Source organism: Panthera leo, chromosome E2 (assembly GCF_018350215.1).
Source record: "Panthera leo isolate Ple1 chromosome E2, P.leo_Ple1_pat1.1, whole genome shotgun sequence".
Taxonomy (NCBI): Eukaryota; Metazoa; Chordata; class Mammalia; order Carnivora; family Felidae; genus Panthera; species Panthera leo.
In genome coordinates this window covers 5,732,866-5,754,997 of record NC_056693.1, presented here as the reverse complement: position 1 = coordinate 5,754,997, position 22,132 = coordinate 5,732,866, and the positions used below count along the sequence as shown (strand labels likewise).

At 42.7% G+C, this 22,132-nt stretch overlaps 1 protein-coding gene across 5 annotated transcripts in view; it reads left to right on the top strand.

Annotated features, from left to right (window-relative positions):
- Window positions 1-14,352: 14,352 nt before the first annotated feature.
- The window catches only part of LOC122209058 (zinc finger protein 665-like), a 49,545-nt gene continuing 41,765 nt past the window's right edge, over window positions 14,353-22,132 (top strand). For 2 of the 5 annotated variants that reach the window (XM_042920668.1, XM_042920664.1), the window contains exons 1-2: window positions 14,561-15,124; window positions 19,288-19,453. In XM_042920668.1, the coding sequence (XP_042776602.1) occupies window positions 14,789-15,124; window positions 19,288-19,453 (502 nt within the window). In that variant the 5' untranslated portion in view covers window positions 14,561-14,788. The other 3 variants (XM_042920665.1, XM_042920667.1, XM_042920666.1) reach the window with 3 other exon arrangements.

The following is a 22,132-nucleotide window of genomic DNA, read 5'->3' as shown; positions in this document are numbered from 1 at the left end:
TCTTCTCAATAGATGCAGAGAAAGCATTTGACAAAATACAGTATCCTTTCTTGATAAAAACCCTCAAGAAAGTAGGGATAGAAGGATCATACCTCAAGATCATAAAAGCTATATATGAAATCCCCACCACTAATATTATCCTCAATGGGGAAAAACTGAGAGCTTTCCCTGTAAGGTCAGGAACATGACGGGGATGTCCACTCATGCCACTGTTAATTCAACATAGTATTGGAAGTCCTAGCCTCAACAATCAGATAACACATAGGAATAAAAGGCATCCAAATCAGCAAAGAGGAACTCGAGCTTTCACTCTTTGCAGATGACATGATACTCTATATGGAAAACCCAAAAGATTCCACCAAAAAACTGCTAGAACTGATCCTGAATTCAGCAAAGTCACAAGATATAAAATCAAATGCACAGAAATTGGTTGCATTTGTACACACCAATAATGAAGCAACAGAAAAAGATCAAGGAATCAATCCCATTTGTAATTACACCAAAACCCATAAAATACCTAGGAATAAATCCAACCAAAGAGGTAAAAAAAATCTATACACTGAAAACTATAGAAAGCTTATGAAATAAATTAAATAACACACAAAAATATGAAAAAATATTCCATGCTCATGGATTGGCAGAACAAATATCACTGAAGGTGAATACTACCCAAAGCAGTCTACATATTCAATGTAATCCCTATTAAAATAACACCAGCATTCTTCACAGAGCTAGAACAAACAATCCTAAAATTTGTATGGAACCCCAAAAGACCCTGAATAGCCAAAGCAATCTTGAAAAAGAAAACCAAAGAAGGAGGCATCACAATCCTGGACTTCAAGCTATACTACAAAGCTGTAATCATCAAGACAGTATGGTACTGGCACAAGAACAGACACTTAGATCAATGGAACAGAATAGAGAACCCAGAAATGGACCCATAAAAAACATATGGCCAACGAATCTTTGACAAAGCAGGAAAGAATATCCAACGTAATAAAGACAGTCTCTTCAGCAAATTGTGTTGGGAAAACTGGACAGTGACATGCAGAGGAATGAACCTGGACCACTTTCTTACACCATACACAAAAAGAAACTCAAAATAGATGAAAGACCTAAACATAAGACAGGAAACCATCAAGATCTTAGAGGAGAAAGCAGGCAAAAACCTCTTTGACCTTGGTCGCAGCAACATCTTACTCAACACATCTCTGGAGGCATAAAAGCAAAAATGAACTATTGAGACCTCATCAAGATAAAAAGCTTCAGCACAGCGAAGGAAACAATCAGCAAAACTAAAAGGCAACCAATGGAGTGGGAGAAGATATTTGCACATGACATATCAAAGGGTTAGTATCCAAAATCTATAAAGAACTTTTCAAACTCAACACCCAAAAAACAAATAATCCAGTGATAAAATGGGCAAAAGACATGACTAGACACTTCTCCAAGGAAGACATCCAGATGGCCAACCGACACATGAAAAAATGCTCAACATCACTCATCATCAGGGAAATACAAATCAAAACCACAATGAGACACCACCTTACACCTGTCAGAATGGCTGACATTAACAACTCAGGCAACAACAGATGTTGGCAAGGATGCGGAGAAAGAGGATCTCTTTGGCACTGCTGGTGGGAATGCAAACTGGTGCAGCCACTCTGGAAAACAGTATGGAGGTTCCTCAAAAAATTAAACTACCATAGAACTACCCTATGGCCCAGCAATTGCACTACTAGGTATTTATCCACGGGACACAGGTGTGCTGTTTTGAAGGGGCACATGCACCCCCATGATCATAGCAGCTCTATTGACAACAGCCAAAATATGGAAAGAGCCCAAATGTCCACTGACAGATGAATGGATAAAGAAGATGTAGTGTATGTGTGTGTGTGTGTACACACACATACAGTGGAGTATTACTTGGCAATCAAAAAGAATGAAATCTTGTCATTTGCAACAACATGGATGGAACTAGACGGTATTATGCTAAGGGAAATTAGAGAAAGAAATATCATATGACTTCACTCATATGTCGAATTTTAGATACAAAACAGATGAACATAATGGAAGGGAAGCAAAAATAATATAAAAAGAGGGAGAGGACAAAAACATAAGACACTCTTAAATACAGAGAACAAACTGAAAGTTTCTGGAGGGATTGTGGGTGAGGGGATGGGCTAAATTGGCAAGGGGCATTAAGGAAGACACTTGTTGGGATGAGCACTGGGTGTTATACATAGGGGATGAATCACTGGAATCTACTCCTGAAATCATTATTGCACTATATGCTAACTAACTTGGATGTAGGTAGATAGGTAGGTAGGTAGGTAGATAGAAAAAAGTGGTCAAAGACCAATAACGAGTAAAAGGCACCTAAGACTTAATGTCTGTGAGCAGTAGAAGAATGTGAGGGACAGTTTGTTCTCTGTGCTTAAGAATGTGGGTTTTGTTTTTGTTTTTGTTTTTGTCTGTCTTTTTTTCTTCATTTGTTTCTTAAATTTCAAAAATGAGTGAAATCATATGGTATTTGTCTCTGACTAACTTATTTCTCTTCACATTATACCCACTACGTCCATCAATATTGTTGCAAATGGCACAAATTCACTTTTTTTCAAACATTTATAATGTTTTTATTTATTTTTGAGAGAGAGTGTGTGTGTGGTGTGGGGGAGAGCAGCAGAGAAAGAGGGAGATACAGAATCCAAAACAGGCTCCAGGCTCTGAGCTGTCAGCGCAGAGCCCGATGTGGGGCTCGAACCCGTGAACCATGAGATCATGACCTGAGCCAAAGTTGGACATTTAACTGACTGAGCCACCCAGGCGCCCCTAAACTCATTCTTTTTTATGGCTGCTTAATATTCTATTGTACATGTGTACAATATCTTCTTTATCCATTCATTTATTGATGGATACTTGGGTTGCTTCAATATCATGGCTACTGTAAACACGGTGCAATAAATACAGAGGGTACATATATCATTTCAAATTAGTGTTTTCATTTTGGGGGGATAAATACTCAGTAGTAGAATTACTGGATCACAGGGTAATTGTATTTGTAATTTTTTTAGAGACCTCCATACTGTTTTCCACAATAGATGCACCAATTTACAGTCCCACAAACAGTGCTTGAGGGTGCCCTTTTCCCCACATCATTGACACACTTGTTATTTCTTATCTTTTTTATTTTAGCCACTCTGACAGTCGTGAGGCAGTATCTCATGGTTAAACTGTCTGCACAGAGGCCTCCAGAGTTGGGCCGATGTGGAGAGTTGCTCCCAGGTGAGAGGGAAAGGTACTCTCAGAGAATCTAGTGAGCCACACATGTTTTGTTGCCAGTCCCTCACATGTGTGACCTTGGTATTTCCTGCTCTCCTTCACGTGAGACCTGGTTTGAATCTAGGGTTGATAGAAAAGGAAGAGCCTCATCCAAACACTCTGGCAGTCTTTTACAAGATGCTAAGTAGGTACTTGTAATTGTTTTCAGTAAGTATGAACTGGGACAAATTTTTAAGAAATATTCTCATCTCCCCAAGGTGGCATTCCCATTGCTGCTACAAGGTGAGATGATAATTATGTTCCATGGGGAGGAGAGGCAGCAAATGACCATCACACTGAGACTAGAGTTCTGGTAACAGGAAGGAGGCAGGCGAGCGTGTCCTATTTCACTGTCAGAGGCAGAGTCTATAAGGGAAGAAGGTGTATCAGGAATCTGGGCAAATATTTAAATTGGAAAAAGAGACTCTTCTGAGTTTGAAACTGGTCCAGTTTCAAAGAAGGGAAGAGTAATTGCTGAGACATGAACTGACGTGTAAAGAGAGATGGGAGTTCAAGATTCTATACCAACCTCTGATGACTTCTTTATAATTTAGTGTAATCCACAATGACATTGGTTGTTGAAGTTTAATCCAGGTGGTAATGAAACCTGGTTTTCTGCTTATAGACTTTATGCTTGAGGACTATAGTTTTGAAATCAGTCTGTTGTTCAGTCTACCTTATAAGAATCATAGACTATCTTTTCAGGAATTGCTAGAAGTGTGCCTATAACGCTTCCATGCTTGTTATAAATAGTGGGATGAATCTATAGAAATCATCTAATTCTGTGCAGAAACAATGAGTCTGAAGGCAATTGCTAAACTAGAAAATGTTTCTCTAACTCTGGGTACATGAAGGGTTTAGTGGAGACAGTGAATGGTTCTCTACTGAAAACACCTGTGTCTGTTGATTATGGTGAGACTGTTTCCCTCTTGTAGTTAGGGAAGCAGCATTTCATGAAAAGATAACTTCATAATGATTGGTTTCCAGGAACCTCTGTTAGGGTCAAATGTATCTTGTGACACACTCTCTGACTAAAAAGTATTCTTATGTCAATCCCAAACTCTGTTAATTATAGGTATATAATGCACAAGATCTCTCACCGATATATTCTATTTTTTATATATGCCTTATATTTAAAAATCTTTCACAAAAGAGGGGGTGCCTGGGTGGTTCAGTAGGTTAAGCATCTGACTTTGGCTCAGATCATGATCTCGCAGATCATGGGTTCAAGCTCCGCATCAGTCTCTGTGCTGACAGCTCAGAGCCTGGAACCTACTTCTCTTTTTTTTTTTTTTTAATTTTTTTTTAACATTTTATTTATTTTTGAGACAGAGAGAGACAGAGCATGAACAGGGGAGGGGCAGAGAGAGAGGGAGACACAGAATCCAAAGCAGGCTCCAGGCTCTGAGCTATCAGCACAGAGCCCGACGTGGGGCTCGAACTCACGGACTGTGAGATCATGACCTGAGCCGAAGTCGGACTCTTAACCAACCAAGCCACCCAGGCGCCCCTGGAACCTACTCCTGATACTGTGTCTCCCTCTCTCTCTCTCTGCCCTCCCCCACTCATTTTTTCTCTCTCCCTCTCTGTGGGCATCTCAGTTTTGGGTGGGTTTTTTGTTTTTTTTTTTCATGTCTTGTGTCAGCTCTGTTCCAGGTTCTCTTGCCACAGATGGTTGTAAGATGGTGGTAGTGTCTTTCTCTAGACCAAGGGATGGATTGATTTCCTGACCAGTATAACAACAATTATACCTCCTTCTGAGACAAAAGTTGAATGGTTGTGTGTGATAAGTGGCAAATGATCTGGACTGAATTTCATCATCTGTGACAAAGATCTATTGTTTGTGTAGCATCTACCTGAGCCTCTTTGCCTCACCTTGTGGGATGTGGGGTGAGGAAGGGGCACGTGAACTGAAGTTTGTACTTCCAATTGTACAGGGAATAATAAGCCCCTTTGTGGCCAATCCAGGAGTCTCACGCCTTCTGCTGACAGCTATGAAACTGGAAAGCTAATTTTTTTGGCTTGCAAATAAGTTATAAAATCTAACAGTCTTGCCAGCAGTCTTGGCAGTCTTGGTGACAAGGATGGGGTGGTGAGAGAGGCATGACTCTTTGTAAAGAAAAGGACAAGGTCCCTTTATGGGTCTGGTTAGGGAATAAGAGAAGATTCTCTGGGACCAGTAGCAAATTCTCTCACCCAGGTGTTGCACAAGGTGTGAGTAGGGCCTTCCACTGTCTTACTTGTTAAGGAGGCTGCTGTGTGAGAGGCAGGATTGAAGCAAGCAACCTGAATGTGCTTTGTTTGTTGTTCAGTCACTCCCTGGAGGAAGGAGGAAGGGTCTAGAAGTACTGCTCATTCTTCTTCTGATGCAGGGGAGGGAGGAACAAGGAGTCCCCAGAGCTAATAAAGAGGTTCGGGTGAATCAACATTATAAGTTAATGTGATTGAGCTGCACGCAGCCTGTAGCCCACTAGAAACCAAAAGGCAATGTGCCTTGCTAGCGCCTTGCTTACAGCACGGGGTCACTCTCTCCCTCTGGACCTCCTGATGTGTCTCTCAGCCTATCACCTCAGTCTCTCTCAGACTTCAACAGCTTGAGCAGCAAGCTGAATATGCTTGAGGGAGGGAAGGAACTCAAACTTGTATAGCTGTGTTAGATCAGGTGCCATGCCTCATCTTACTAGATGGGAGGGAAGGCTAAGTGACAAGGACTATAGGGTCAACTATGGTTGCAAATAGGCAGGAATAAAGAAACCTCTAAACCAGGCCACCCTTCAGTTTCTGGGATGTGCAAGGAGGAAGCCAGATCAGACCTTAAGGTGAAAAGCATTAAAGAATGAAAAGTAGGGGTACCCTCCCCACCTCCCTGGCCATCCCCACCTTCCATGTTAGCTTTTTCTTGCCCCTTGCATTTCCAAGCTCCTGTTCAGGGAATAACATAATCTTACTACAGCCTCTGACTCACACAGGTGTTAAATGTCCTCATCCGTGTTCACACAGGGAAAAAAAAGGACCCAAACTCAACTGATAAGGTGTGGGCAAGGTCCACAGTGACAGAATGAAGCTACAATGATGATGCAGGTGCTAATTCCACGTCCTCTTGCTGTGTCTACATCAGCATCTATAATAGGGATTGAGACAGTATGTCCTTGTACTTTCTGGTCCCGTAGTGTGAGAGGCGATTATTGCCATCTGCTGAGAAGTTGAAACCGTGCCCCATAGGGTTAATGAGGTTGAAACTGGCAAAAAATTTTAAATCTTGTTTTTCAGGAAACAAGATTGTGCCTTTTCAGACCCAACTAAAAAACCCACTAGCTGTCTCTACAGAAGCCTGGGCTCAAGGTCAACTGATATGGTTCCAGCCCATGAACAAGCAAGGTCCTGCATTGCTTACCTGAGATAATGAGCCCAAGACCCCATTCAGTTTGTACCAGCTCTCAGAGCATACCCATAGCCCTTCTCCTTGTCCTAAGATAAACTCCTGATGTCAGGGACTGAATTTTGCCCTATTCTTATGTTAAGTCTCCACCCCAAAGTGAACACAGAATGCATGTTACATATATTTGTTCAGTGTGCACGTTCCATCTTTCCTCATGAATAGTCATACCTTTTCTGGCCCTTCTCATCAATATGTATGTAATCTCAACCCCTATGATTATATATACATTAAAAAAAAACACCTCATTTTTTCCACCTTGGAGGAAGGGTATTTGAGGCTTGCCCTCCTGTCTTCTTGTCTGGCTGCCTCTCAAACCCTTTCCTTGCTGAAAGCCTGATGTCTCAGTGATCGGCTTTGCTGTGCATTGGGCAGATGGACTTGGGTTTGGTCTCAAAGTATTCAGGAGCTAAGCATGGAGCCTGCTGAAGATTTTCATTCTCTCTCTCTCTCTCTCTCTCTCTCTAGCTTGGTGCCTAGTTAAGCGTCCAACTCTTGGTTTTGGCTCAGGTCATGATCTCACAGTTCATGAGTTCGAGCCCTGTGTGGAGCCTGCTTGGGATTCCCTGTCTCTGCGCCCCTCCCCCCCAAAAAAATAAATAAATAAACAAATAAATAAATAAATAATCTCCCCCTCCCTCTGCCTCTCTCCCCTGTTCACATTGTCTCTCTCTCAAATAATTTTTAGGGATGCCTTGGTGGCTCAGTCGGTTAAGCGTCCGACTTCGGCTCAGGTCATGATCTCACAGTTTGTGAGTTCGAGCCCCATATGGGACTCTGTGCTGACAGCTCAGAGCCTGGAGCCTGCTTTGGATTCTGTGTCTCTCTCTTTCTCTGCCCCTTCCCTGCTCACGCTCTCTCTTTCTCTTAAAAACAAATAAACATTAAAAAAATATTTAAAAAATAATAAAAAATAAAATAATTTTTAAAAGTAAACAAAAACAAAGTGTTCAAGAGACACACTCCACTGTCATTTGCCCCCTGTGGGTAGGTCAGAATCTAGCACGATGTCTCTATCATCTGGTATCCAAATGCTCACCCTATAGATGGTCTTTTTGTTGGAAAGTAGTAAGTCTCGGTATCAATAGCACTTAGTTGTCTGTATTACATCTCTGACACTAGGGAAGGCTGATAAAACCTGAAAATAATCAGAGTCCTGTCATCCAGTTAAAGTTTGTTGGAACTATATGGGCAGACTTATGACACTCGATTCTTCCAGTGACCAAAGAAAACTTGGTAATTTCGTCATTTGAAGCCTCTGGCAAAGGGAGACAGCCTGCATCTGAGGGCACCCCTTGGGGTCTTGGACTCAGAGCTGCCCTGTCACAGCTAATAGTGATGTGGATTCCAAAAGAGGCTACTTGGTTGCTACAGAGCTCTGATTAAAACTGAAGCCTGACCCGTAGAGAATGGACCTTCCTAGTCCAATATTTTCATTTTGGGGTTGATGAACTTAGTAGGTAGAGAATACCCAAGACTTTGCTTGCCAAATAGATATAGGGTGTGTGTGTGTGTGTATTTTTGGTGTGGTTTACAATTATAATTTACTCACACAATGGGATAATTCTCTAGTAATAAAAATGAATAAAATTCATTTGTACTCAACAAGATGGATGAATCCCATAAACTTAACATTGAGTGAAAGAAGCCAGACACATGGAAATACATACTATTTAGGTATGGATCCTTAAGAAGGGGTCTGAGCACTAAATTCCACCATGGGGTATGGCAGTGGCGGGGGTGTGTTTGTGTGTGGGGGGGGAGGGTGTTCCCAACACCAACAAGTACTTCTCTGAGACACCAGCAGGGTGTCCTACAACTCAGCTTAATTCTGACACCCAAGCTGGCATCAGATTCCACAGGTTAAGGGCTCAGTCCCACAAGACCACCCTCCTCCCTCACCCTTCAGATGCCACTTGCAAGTACAGGTTGTCAACCTGTGCTTCTGACTGACCAGCTATAGACCGGAGGTTCCAATGACCTCCACCTCCTTGGGTTCAGTTAATTTGCTAGAGCGGCTCACAGAACTCAGAAGTTTACTTACATGTATTGGTGTATTTGGATATGGTATATTTAAAAGGAAACCTGACTTGCCCAAGCAAGTTCTCGGCTATCCAGGAAAATTTTGGAGCTGTGTTCGATGGACGTTTTATGCCACCCTCCAGTGCCTGAAGCAAAGCTTGCTGGCTGTATAGGGTGCCTGGTTCACCAAGGGTCTTCTAAATATCTGTCCCTTGTTCACTGATGGGTCACAGGAGCTGATGTCCTCTGGGCTCTGCGGCTGTTTAGCTTCAGAGCCAGCCATGCAGAACTGAAAGCAGTGCAATCACTCCACTCAGGGGTCAGAACTCAGGGGTTTGGGTTGTTGCCCATGTTTTAGTGATTTGGTCTTCCGTGTTGGAGACTATAGACTGTCTGATTAATGACACCTTCTTCGGGGCTGTGAATCAGAAATAAATCTCAGCTGTTGCCCTGTTGTCTGAGCCACTCATTTGGAAGCCCATGGTAAGGACCTATTGTCTGAGCAGACTGACCACTGTCAAGATGCTGATCAAACCCAGCTCTCTGTTGATGCATCGGCTACCATTGCATGCCAGAGTTGTGGCTGCAGGAAAAAGTTGACCCGTTTGTTTCGTGGTTTGGAAGGCTCCCAGTCACTCCTGGTGGAATGACTTCACTGGACCTTTGACCCGCCTGTCCAGTTTATTGGTCATGCCTCACTACTGCTCACACATTCCTATAGATTGACTCCAGCCACACCACTGTGCCCCTTGAAACTAATCTGTGTCGCCTTTTAGACTTTCCTGTCCGTTTGCACCCTTGACCATGTTATGCTTTTTATCACAAAAACCACTAAAAAATGGGCTGACCCATTTTACTTCCTTTCTTCCAGCTGGTCCAATGTCTTGGTTACAAGGTAATTTGGTGATTAGATGTTAGTGTCAAAAAGGGATAATCAAAAAGGGATTATCAGTTTCTCTCAGCTGCTTCCAGGAAAAGGAGGGAAGGAGCAGTGGGGATTATATGGATCTGTTTTCCAAATTTGAATTCCACACTGACCATTCCTGGGCATAATGTGGCTTTCCTTCCTTCAGTGGCCACCCCAGGCCAGATGGGTTTGTATACCTCAAAGTGGTAACCCAGCCCGAAGGGAGTTATGGGACCCAAATGTAAGTCTGGTTACATTTTATACAGAAGAAAGTGCCCCTCTTATAACCTGGCTCTTTGGGATGAAATGTCTGGATAGAAATAAGAGATGATTGTGAAGAATAAAACTGTAGATCTTGAAATGGGATACATTGATTTCTGTAGGAAAAGGAAAAGCAAAAAACTGGCACCTGTTTTTACTTTTGTCTTGGTTTGTGTTTTAAGGAACATCTTAGCCCCAGGAGATACAAGGAGGGAGGGGGTTGATGATATTTTGTCTTTCCGAATCTCTGCCCCTAGGGCTTCCCTCCAGAAGCAAATAACCTCCATCCTGGTACAGCACTCTAAACCATTGCAAGTGTCTTAAATTTAATTTATAGCTGGTTCTGCCATCACACTTAAACTGAATATCTCCTGTGAGTAATCCTGGCAGAGGTGTCCATATCATCAGGAAAGAATCAGGTGAGTACAGTAAAACCTTGGTTTTCGAGCATAATTCGCTCTAGAAATAGGCTTGTAATCCAAAGCACTTGTATATGAAAACAAATTTAGGTAACATTGGCTCAATTGTGATCATGTCATATTCGGCATCATGTACTACTTGTATCGCAAGAATCACGCATTTATCAAGTTAAAATTTGTTAGAAATGTTCGCTTGTCTTGTAGAACACTCGAAGACCAAGTTACATGCAATCCAAGGTTTTACTGTACTTTCTATTTCAGTCTGAGTGATGTTGTGTATGGGAAGGAGGCTTATCAAGAATCCAGGTAATTAAGTGTTCACATGTGGAAAAGCGGTTCTCCTTGAGTAAAATGTACAAACCTAGACAATCTTACAAGGACAGGAGATATATCTTGGAAAAAAAATTGTAGGTGGAGAACATAGGATTTCAGTTGCCATGATAATAATAACCCAAACCTCTTGGTTCCATGAAGGACTCTGAATATGAATATTATTTAGTGGGAAATGATAGAATGGCCACCAGGAATTTGTCAATAGAGATGATCTTCTTATCACAGACTTTAGTTGGAACCCTGGAGAATTTCTTTCTTATTTACCACTACCTTTGCTTCCTTGGATGTTATGTTAAGGTCTAGAGATCTGATTCTCAAGCACCTGATTTTAGCCAACTCCTTGTTTATTGTCTCTAAATGAGTCCTTCATACACTGGAAGCTTTTGGATTAAAGCTTTTTTTTTTTTTTTTTTTTTTTTTTTTAGTAATTTTGAATGTAAACTCTCTCAGTATTCAGGGTTGCCAGAGGTGTGTCCATTGGCACCATCGGCCTATTGAGTGTCTTCCAGGCCATGACGATCAGCCCCAGGAACTCAGAGCAAACAGAGCTTAAAGTGTAAGGTCCCAAGTGCGTTGGCTCTTTGGTTACCCTATTCTGGACCATACAAATGCTTGTAAGTATCATAATTCCTATGTATGTTTCTGGCAAATGGGGCAGCAAAAAATATCCCAAAAGCAAAAGGATCTGGCATATTGTTCTGGAATGGTTGGTAAGAAAATCACAGTTATTCCATACAGAATTGTTATCTCTCTGGATGTTGCACATTTGTGACTTTACAAACTTCTCCAGAAGCTCCATGACGTTCATCCTATACAGACGCATATTCACAGGACCAACTTCTCTGCCAGGTCCTCCCCTGAGACCAGGGCCAACTGATATGTCCTTGTCTTAGTGAGCACCTTAGTATCCTATTACATCATCTCTTTCCTCTAATTCAATTTATATGGTGGTTTTGGAGAATTCCAGTTGCTGGTTCCTGAACACCTCTGCTCTAATGCCTTCATGCTTCTCAACTGTTAGCCCCTTCAATAGTTGGCACACCCATTTATCCTGGTTCTGTTGTGTCTCCTTTACCTCTAGAAGTTATATAAAATCTCTCAATCTTGGAGTATCTGGGTGGCTCAGCGGGTTAAGCATCCAACTCTTGATCTCAGCTCAGGTCTTGATCTCAGGGTCATGAGTTCAGGCCCTCCACATTGGGCTCCATGCTGTGAAGATGTGAAGTGTACCTTAAAAAATAAAAAGAATAAAATCCCCCAATCTTGTTTGACAGATATAATTTTATGTTTTCTCCTCACAATTATAGTCACTTATTCAGTCATCCATCTCAGTTTTAAGTTCCAATAAGCTATCACATAACTGTGAGAATGTGAACAGTGAGAGTCTCTGCCCATATAAGAGCTATAATTTAGTAGGAGCAGCAGGCATTGAAAGAAATACTGTGCTCAATTCTTTAAAGAACCACATATATATATATTATATATTAATATAATATATAATATATAATATTAATATATAATATATTAATAATATATATTAATATATATTATATACTAATATTATATATTATATATATTACATATATAATATATATTATATATTTTTCCATGTTATTAATTAATGTAATAGAGAAGCTTAGAACCTATAGTATAAAGAATAATGCCCCCCCCCCCCAAAGATCTCTGCATTCTAATTCCTGGAACCTTTGACTATGTTCCCTTACAAAGCAAATGAGACTTTGCAGATGCGATTAAATTAAGGATCTTGAGATGCAGAGAATATCTTGGATTATCTGCATGGGACAAATTTCAAGGAGAGTTAGCCTCAGAGTGCTGGGATATGAGAAAGACTTGAATAAAGAGCATCTTCGTCAGTGGGAGCATCTTCATTCACAGCATGAATATATCAATTCTTAATGCTAATAATCTGCAAACCCAATGTAATACTAATAAAGGCTCACCAACGTATGTATATGTACGTGAGGGTGATACATGTTTTGTATCCGAAAATGTGGAGTCCCCCAAACTAGAGTTAAATGCATAGTAGTTACACCTAGACAAAATTTAGTTTGAGTATGTCATTGGGTTTCCCACTGCCTTCCTAGGTTCAGGGTGGGGCAGTTTTCCAGGGGAATTCAGACCCACCGTAAGATGCCTACTGGTCATCAGAAGCCCATAGTTTTCTCCTATTCTGTTTAATAGCTTTCCATCCAGAAAAACAAGTGTCAGTAGGCTCTGGCAGTAATTCGGGTGTTGCTAGGTGTTGCTAAAGTTGTTCTTAGGAGAAAAGAGGCTACCGGCCGTGGATATGATGGCTGCCTACTTGCACTCCCCCTGTAGCACGCTCCTGTGAAAATGGTTTCCTTTTTATTATGGAACACTTATAGGCACTTCATCCCTTAGCAGAGTGTTTCTCCAGTATGGGCCGAAACAGCATAATAATTTCGTGTTTCAATATTATTTTATGTCCTTTATGGCCATCTCAGTTAACACCCAGTAGCAAGGTAGTAACTTTATCTCAGATAGTATATGTAATGCCCAGGCATCCAAACATCCTCTGGTCCCATATCTTAGCGGCTGCCACTAGGTGGCACTCAAAGGCTTTTACCCTTAATTACAGTCTGCACTACTCTGCATTGCAGTCCCTTCCAAAATCGTTTCTTAAAGCATCACAGGGGTCCAAAGATAGACATTGAGAGACACTACTTTTGCAAATCAGGCATGACTTGTCTTTGTTAGGTCCTAGTTTAAATATGGCCTCCTTTGAGATAGTTTCATGGATAGGAACTAGCAATATTCCTGGATGTAGATTATGCATTCTCCAAAATCCAAATAGACCACTCAAACATAAGGCTTCTTGTTTAGTTCTAGGGGTAGGTAAGGATACTAGTTTCTTTGTAGTCACCTGTGGAACGTCATGGATGGCTTCTGCCCAGAATATTCCCAAGAATTTCACCATTTGGGCAAGTCCCTAGATCTTTGCTAGATTTAACAACCAGTCTTTTTTGGTGCCATTAATGCATTTATATCAGTTCTACCTATCTTATTTTTAAGTTTCTGATATTCTTATGATATCATCAATATAGCATATTATTACACTCAGGACCTATATCAAATCCAAATCCTTTCTAACTAATTTGTAGAAGCAAACTGGTAAATTCAGCTAACTGTGGCAATAAAATAAATGTAAACGATGGTCCTTCTTACTCGTTGTCAGGTCTCAGCTCCCGATGATACTTCTTAGTTCTTTCCTGAGATGTCATTGCAGCGTCCATCGCTCACAAGGCACGTCTCCACCAGCTGGCACCAAGAGCTTTTGAATTTAGTCACCCTCAACTTGAGGAAAACATCTCAGCTTATAATATAATTGGCCTTATAACTACTCTCTTACCTTAAATTGTTAGAAACGTTAATTTAGAACACGCAGGAAGCAGCTCTGTTCCACAGCGATCAAAAAGCAGAGAAACCAGCACAGCCGGGGCAGAGGGACTAACAGACCCATAAACAGCCAGGGGCGGAGCAGGGCCAGTAGAGTCGAGGCTCCGCCCCCACACTGGCCCGCCCCCACCGCGCGCTTCCTGCCCAGTCCCTACGCTCCACGTCCCGCCCTTCGCTGGACGCGGCCCCGCCCAGGCCCCGCCCAGGCCCCGCCCCCTAAACCTCTTCTCCAAGCCGCCGTGCGCAGTTTCCTTCAGACCCGGAAGTGAATCGAGCTGACGGGCAGAAACTCTCCGGTGAGTGAATTTGGGATACCCAGTCTCACACCCGTGTTTCGAGGCAGCACAGCCTGCTGTCCTCCACTCCGAGGTTCTCTGGTGGCTACAACTACCGTTCTCGCCCTCCCGCTCACGGTGAGTCCCGGCGTGGCTGTGAGACGTTCCGAGGCCCGGTAGCCCCGCGTCCCGGCGTCCGGCTCCGCTTACAGCCCCTCCGCCGCTTCACGTGCTTCACTGTCCTGTTCCTCCGTCCCTGGTCCAAGAATGGGTTGGGGGAGGGGAGGGGCTCTTTTCTGCGCGGTGTTTGGTCAGGGCCGGGTCTGTGGCTTGGAGGGGAGCGTCAGTCCAGCCCAGGTCCCTCAGTCCAGCCCAGATGGACTGCTGGAGCCCAGTCCACGCGCTCTGCTGCGTGGGCCACTCAGCAGGCCAACGAGTTCTGCAGAAAAGGGGAAGAACCCTCTCCTTTGCTCGCCTCTGCGTTCACGAGCCCCTCCTCGGGCTCCTCCTGGGGCGGCAGAGCCCTGTCCCTTCCCGTGTTGAGGTTCTACCTCTGCGTGTGGTTGTGTCACCGGAAGACGGTTTGTTCATTCTAAGCATGAAACAGCCTATTTTCAGCACTCAGGGTTCACTTCTCAAGACTGATTCTTATCCGAGAAAGAAGCCCCGAGGAACAGGAAAGAAAGAGGAGGTCGAAATGAATCGTTCCCAGGTAACAGTCACATTCTTGGTTTGTTTCTGCTGTGTCTCTTAACTGAAATTGGTAATTTTCTCTCGAGGGACTTGCCTCACACGTGTGCAGGAACTCCCCCAGACCTTGTCTCAGTACCTCTCATCGTCACTTAGATTCCATTCCTCCCGCATGGAGACCCGGAGACGTGGAATTTGTGAAGAGGCCGTGCTGGGGATCATCTGGGAGGAAGGTTTCATGCCTAGGTTTGGATCAGAAGCCGGGAGTGGGCCTTTGGTGTCAGTGAGGTTGGCAAAGGGGATTGTCTTAGGGGTTGCATAGGAACGCGCCGTCAGGTCCTTGTAGACAGCTTTAAGAACTGCAGGGGCGCCTGGGTGGCTCAGTCGGTTAAGCGTCCGACTTCGGCTCAGGTCACGATCTCGCGGTCCGTGAGTTCGAGCCCCGCGTCGGGCTCTGGGCTGATGGCTCAGAGCCTGGAGCCTGCTTCCGATTCTGTGTCTCCCTCTCTCTCTGCCCCTCCCCCGTTCATGCTCTGTCTCTCTCTGTCTCAAAAATAAATAAAACGTTAAAAAAAAAATTAATAAGAACTGCACATTTCTGCGCCCAGTTAACCTGCAGGAACAGCTGGAAAAGAAGACTGAAGAGGGGAAACCTGTTGTCCCTGCTTTTACAAGGCGTTTGAAACTAACCAAGTGAATGGGCGTGTTTCTGGCTCTGAGATAGTAATGATTTGGATTGGAATGGAAAGTTCTGAAACATAACAATGATAAAGGGTGTTTTATTGTGTAATTCGTTTTAACAGTAAGTTCTTTAAGATCACTCAAAGCATATCCATCCCGGGAAGACCTTGTTCACCCTGGGGCTTTTGCGCAGGTGTTTGACGTAAAAATGTTTCAGCAATTCCAGTGAAGCAAAAAACTTGGTCTTTGTCGTCAGAGTGCCTGGAGGCAAATTCTGGCCCCACCAGTTGTTACTAAACACCAATTTGTTTTAAACATCACATGCTATATATCTTTGTTTTCAGGTGAAACTCCAAACAGTGTTGCACGTTCTGGACTAAGAAGTAAAACATCTACTTCCGTGTCACGCCCTCCATCATCACTCGCTAACTTTTGTTAGTTCTGTGCAAGATTAAGTGCAAGTCTTATAAAAATGCATTTACCAACATTAGTTGATTTTAGTTAAAATTATTCAGTGAATGTTATATTGTGCTATTTTATTCCGTACACAGATCGTGGAGTTGTTTTCGTGCCAGTATACATAGAGACAGCTTGTTCTTTTTAGATCCTCATTAAAGCATTCTCTAGGGGCGCCTGGGTGGCTCGGTTGGTTGGGCGTCTGACTTCGGCTCAGGTCATGATCTCACGGTTCATGGTTTCGAGCCCCACGTCGGGCTCTGTGCTGACAGCTCAGAGTCTGGAGCCTGCTTTGGATTCTGTGTCTCCCTCTCTCTGCCCCTTCCCTGCTTGCACTCTCTTTCTCTCTCTCAAAAATAAATAAACATTTAAAAAAAAAAAAGCACTCTCTGAATGAGGATGCATGGATCCCACATGGTTCCCAATGAACAGGCACTGTGTGCAGTGGTGAATGGCAGGAGCCATAATGTCCCTTGTGTCAGCCTCAGTTTTAGTGGAAATGCTTCTGTTGTTTACTGCTGATCATGATGTTTACTAGAATTTTCTTGCTTAATGACACTTCTGATTTTTTATTCAGCATGACTTAATTATCCAATAATATCTTCAAAGATCTAATGCTTTCAAAACATTTTTCTATCTTAATCTATTAAATTGATGTAGAACATTAATGCATTTTATAATCTTCAATCATTGTTTTATTGGATATACTATGCTTGGCTTATATTTAAATGGACAAAATTTTGATATTTACATATATATGTATTTAGTGGAAAAGGTAAAGTTTTCTATTTTTTTATGACTAGGTTAATACAAGAATAATGTTAACAACAACCTCATTAAAATTAAGCACAATTTCTGAATGTTATTTTACCCAAAATACTGAAATACAGATGAGTAAAAAAAATGATAGATTAAAAAAATTCATCCCCCAAATCTGTCTGAGACAACTGCTTTTAATGAAAGTGTGTTTAAGTGTGTGTGCATGTATGCAAGAAGAAACCTATGATGTGAGGGGCGCCTGGGTGGTTCAGTCGGTTAAGCATCCAACTTCGGCTGAGGTCATGATCCTCATGGTTCATGAGTTTGAGCCTCATGTTGGGCTCTGTGCTGATAGCTTAGAGCCTGGAGCCTGCTTCAGAATCTTTGTCTCCCTCTCGCTCTCCCCCTCCCCTGCTCTAACTCTCTCTCTCTCTCTCTCTCTCTCAAAAATAAACGTTAAAAAACATTAAAAAAAAACAAACTGTGTGTATTAAAGACACATTGTTTCATAAATAACTTTTTTAAAATGTTTATTTTTGAGAGAGAGAGAGCATGAACAGGGAGGGGTGAAGAGAGGGAATCCCAAGCAGGCTTTGAGTTGCCAATGCAGACCCTGACATGGGGCTTGAACCCATGAAACTGAGATCATGACCTGAGCCGAGATCAAGAGTCAGATGCTTAACTGACTGAGCCAGTCAGGAGCCCCCATAAATAACTTTTATATTTATTTTAGCTTTTGATAATTGTTCTTACCTACTTTTCATGGCTTTAAGTTTTTTTCTGCACTAACTCATTAGTAAATTAATAGTGGTAAGAATAGTAATGTACTATGTGTGTGCACATATAATGACATTATATGCAGGTCCATGTTTTCAGCTTTGAATTCTTCATGCTTTCTCACTTAGAAAACCTGCTAGCAATGTACTTTTTAAAAAAATGTTTATTGTTGGGGCGCCTGGGTGGCTCAGTCGGTTGAGCGGCTGACTTCGGCTCAGGTCATGATCTCGCGGTCCGTGAGTTCGAGCCCCGCATCGGGCTCTGTGCTGACAGCTCAGAGCCTGGAGCCTGTTTCAGATTCTGTGTCTCCCTCTCTCTGACCCTCCCCTGTTCATGCTCTGTCTCTCCCTGTCTCAAAAATAAATAAAAACGTTAAAAAAAATTTTTTTTTAAATGTTTATTTTTGAGAGAGAGAGAGAGAGAGTATGTGGGCAGGGGAGGGGCAGAGAGAGAGAGAGAGAGAGAGAGAGAGAGACAGAGGATCTGAAGCAGGCTCTGCACTGTCAGCACAGATCCCAATGTGGGGGCTCCAACCCATGAACTGTGAGATCATGACCTGAGCTGAAGTTGGACGCTTAACGGACTGAGCCACCCAGGCACCCCTCAGTGTAATTTTAATGCTGCTTCTGTTACTTAACTGTGGACTCTAGGTTCAAGTCTAAATTCCGAACACCTGGTTTTGGTTCCAGCTCTGCCATTTCTTAGCTATTTGACCCAAGGCAAATTTCTTAGAGTCTCTGTGACAGTTGCCTCCTCTATAAGGCAGGAACAGATATTTCTCTAATGTTATTACCCAAATTAAGGGGTGCCTGGGTGGCTCAGTCAGTTAAACGTCTGACTTTGGCTCAAGTCCTAATCTCATGGTTTGTGAGTTCAAGACGCGGATCAGGCTTTGTGCTGACAGCTCGGAACCTGGAGCCTGCTTCGGATTCTGTGTCTCTCTCTCTCTCTCTCTCTCTCTCTCTCTCTCTCTCTGCCCTTCCCCAACTCGCACTCTGTCTCTCAGAAATAAATAAACATTAAAAAAAAATTTTAATGTTATTACCCAAAATGATACCCATTTGAATAATATGTAGCACGTTATAAATGTTCAAAAACTTTTTGTCTCTGTTCTTATAATCATCCTCACATTCTTAGATCTCAGACTTTCTTAAAAGTCTCTGAATTTTGTAGTCTCTAAAAACACTACTCATAGCGTAGCTCATCAGAGAAATCATTAATGTGTAAAATATACTAACACTTCTGTGTAGTCCACCTTGTGATGAACTTTTTAATTTGTGTATTTTGTTCACAAAATTGCAGAATGCACAGTGACTTTGTGGATGTGTGTCCTCTCTTTGAGAAGTATAATAACACAAAATTAGGGCTATATGACTGGCTCAAAAATATCTTCTACTGATTTGTCAAAAAACTCACTACCACCAAATCAATCCTTACATCTCTCTCTTATAATTTGCGTGAAGATAACAACTCTCCTCATGGTCTCTTAGTCAAATGTGTTTCTCGTTACAGGTGCTGTTGACCTTCAGGGATGTGACCATAGAATTCTCTAAGGAGGAGTGGGAGTGCCTGGACCCCGCTCAGAGGGCCTTGTACAGGGACGTGATGCTGGAGAACTACAGGAACCTGGTCTCCCTGGGTGTGGATAAAGTGCGTCCAGATGTTGGGATCTGCCCTAGTGAGTTTCTTGGGATCCTCTGCCCTGCCTGACTGTGATCAAAGCTGTTTTGACTCTGAAATGAAAGCTTTATGAAGTGGTATCTGGACTTTCATCTCCTCCTTTCTTCAGATTATCTGCCCACTCCTCCCTAGATTAGTATTGCTTCCACCACCTGAGTAATCACCAGACCGTACAGCAAAATTTTAAAATACTGGATTCCCTGGTTTTCCTCCCATGCTTTTGATCCAGTAATTCTCAGAAGGGAGCTAGATGGCTATATATGTAAAATGTTCCTTAAGCAGAAGAAGGCAGTCAGTGGATGAAATTAGTGTAGACCCATCTGTAACATCTTCCGTCTTCAGATGAACTAAGAGCTGGGATTATATTCTGGAAAAGCCCCAGCACATAACTTTCATTTCTTATAAGCAGGAATCTCTCTGACCTGAATATTATCTCTGTTTTGGAGCCAGGGACAGAGCCCAGGGGTCTGGAGGGCAAGATGAAAATAGTGAGAAAACCAAGTCGGTTTTCCACATCTATGTCAAAGCTGTGAACGCTGGTAACAGCTGAGACAGTCAGAGATGAAGCTGCTTCGTCAAATATTGTCTGAGAAACCCTCCCCAACAAGGAGAGGTCTGGGAAAAGAGAAGTACTTGTGAGCACGCAAAGAAATCGCCCCCATTACTCTGTCGTACAGTTGTAGTATCCTCCAACCCTCTGACGGTGTCCCAGCTGATGCAGAGACAGAGGCAGAGTCTTTATCATGACCTACAACACTCTATTATCTGGTTTTGTGACCTTTTTGGGCCCTAGGCTTTGAGAGGGATGAGGAGGGCTGTGTCACGGGGGCCCTCGTTCCCGTGGTCTCTCCTCCCATACTTGATTCCATCTGATTCCAACTGATCCATCAGTTCCTCTGTAGTCCTGGCCCCAGGACCTGTCCAGGTTTCGTCCTCAGTTCCTGTGTTTGGGAGAACTGTTTACGAGATAGAAAAACACTGAGTGCTCCTCCATTGCATTTGGGCCCCAAGGCTTCGTGGGACTGCCTCAAGGCCTCATAGCCATTTTGTCAGACCTGCTGTTGCCACACATCAAGAGTATAATCAGGCAGTGGGGTGGCTCTTCTGAGATTGTTAGTCATCAGTACCATAAAGACAGTGGACAGAGAGATCGTCTCTTTGAAACCCAGTCCTATGTGGGGAGCGTGCCTTAGTCTTCTCAAAGACCCTATAAAATCTAACTCCGTTACTTCTGTTATCTTGCCTTGTTGTCCTTCCAGCGCTCTGCCTAGGCTAGGGATGCAGATGAAACTTGGCTCTTCAAGATTTTGTCTTTTCCTAAGTACAATTTTCATAAGTGCAATTTTGCCCGTGAAACTTGTTTTCCTAGGGTCTGAAATAGCTTCTTTATCTGCTCTGATAACCCACTTTTAGATGATGGGCAACCTCTGCTGGACTTACCTATGGAGGGGGCTTAGTGGGTAACAAAATTTTTGAAGAACGCTTTGATTAATGTATTACAGTGCTGTCCTGCTACTTACAGGAAGTGCCCAGTTACGCCACTGAGTGGAGTGGTCAGCAAGTCCTAGGGATGCTGACGTGGAAAGTGTCAGGGTAGCCCGACTGATCAGTGATAATAGTTATCTTTCTGCTGTTGGTGGGGTGTCACCCTGTCTCTCAAGGGCAGTGTGGTGATATTGATCAAATATCTAATGATCATTCCCTTTGAGCCAGCAATCAAAGGTGTATGAACTTATCCAAAGGAAAATGTCACAACTGTGTGTCTATGAGGCTTTGGCCAAACTGTGGTTCATGTCACATTTTTCCCCTGGCATGCACCATTGTTTACTCTGCTTCAAACAAATAATGATTTTTTTTTTTAAGTTTATTTATTTTGAGAGAGAGGGAGCATGAGCAGGGGAGGGGCAGAGAGAGAGAGAATCCCAAGCAGCTTCTGCAGAGTAAGCGCAGAGCCCGACACGGGGCTCAAACTCATGAAACTATGAGATCATGACCTGAGCCATAATCAAGAGCCAGACACTTAACTGACTGAGCCACCCAGGCGTCCCTGATTGTGATCCATCTTGAGGGAACTTCTGAAGTTAAATGATGCCTCCATTTTTTTTTTTTAATTCTAGTGTACTTAACATAGTGTTGTATTAGTTTTAGGTGTACAATATTATGCCTCCATTTAACTTCTAATTTGTTATATTTAAACCACAGCAGTTTTCATTATCTATGTTTCCATGTACATATTAAAAATGAACTTTAGGGGCGCCTGGGTGGCTCAGTCAGTTGAATGTCTGACTTTGGCCCAGGTCATGATCTCGCGGTTCATGAGTTCCAGCCCCTTGTTGGGCTTTGTGCTAACAGCTCAGAGCCTGGAGCCTGCTTCAGATTCTCTCTCCCTCTCTCTCTGCCTCCTCACCCGCCTGTACTCTGTCTGTCTGTCTGTCTGTCTGTCTCTCTCTCTCAATAATAAATAAACATTTTTAAAAAATGAACTTCAAAAATTTAATCATTGATTATATGTTTTTGATGACATTCAGAATTCTGTTTTATATCTGTGATTTGTGGGCTGCTGGATCAAGTAATAAATATTTTTAAATGTGTTTTATAAGATTTGCTTCTTGAATGTTGAGAGTTATGGCTCAGCAGCAGTTTCCCCAAAATCTATTCAAACTCCTAATTTTGTGAA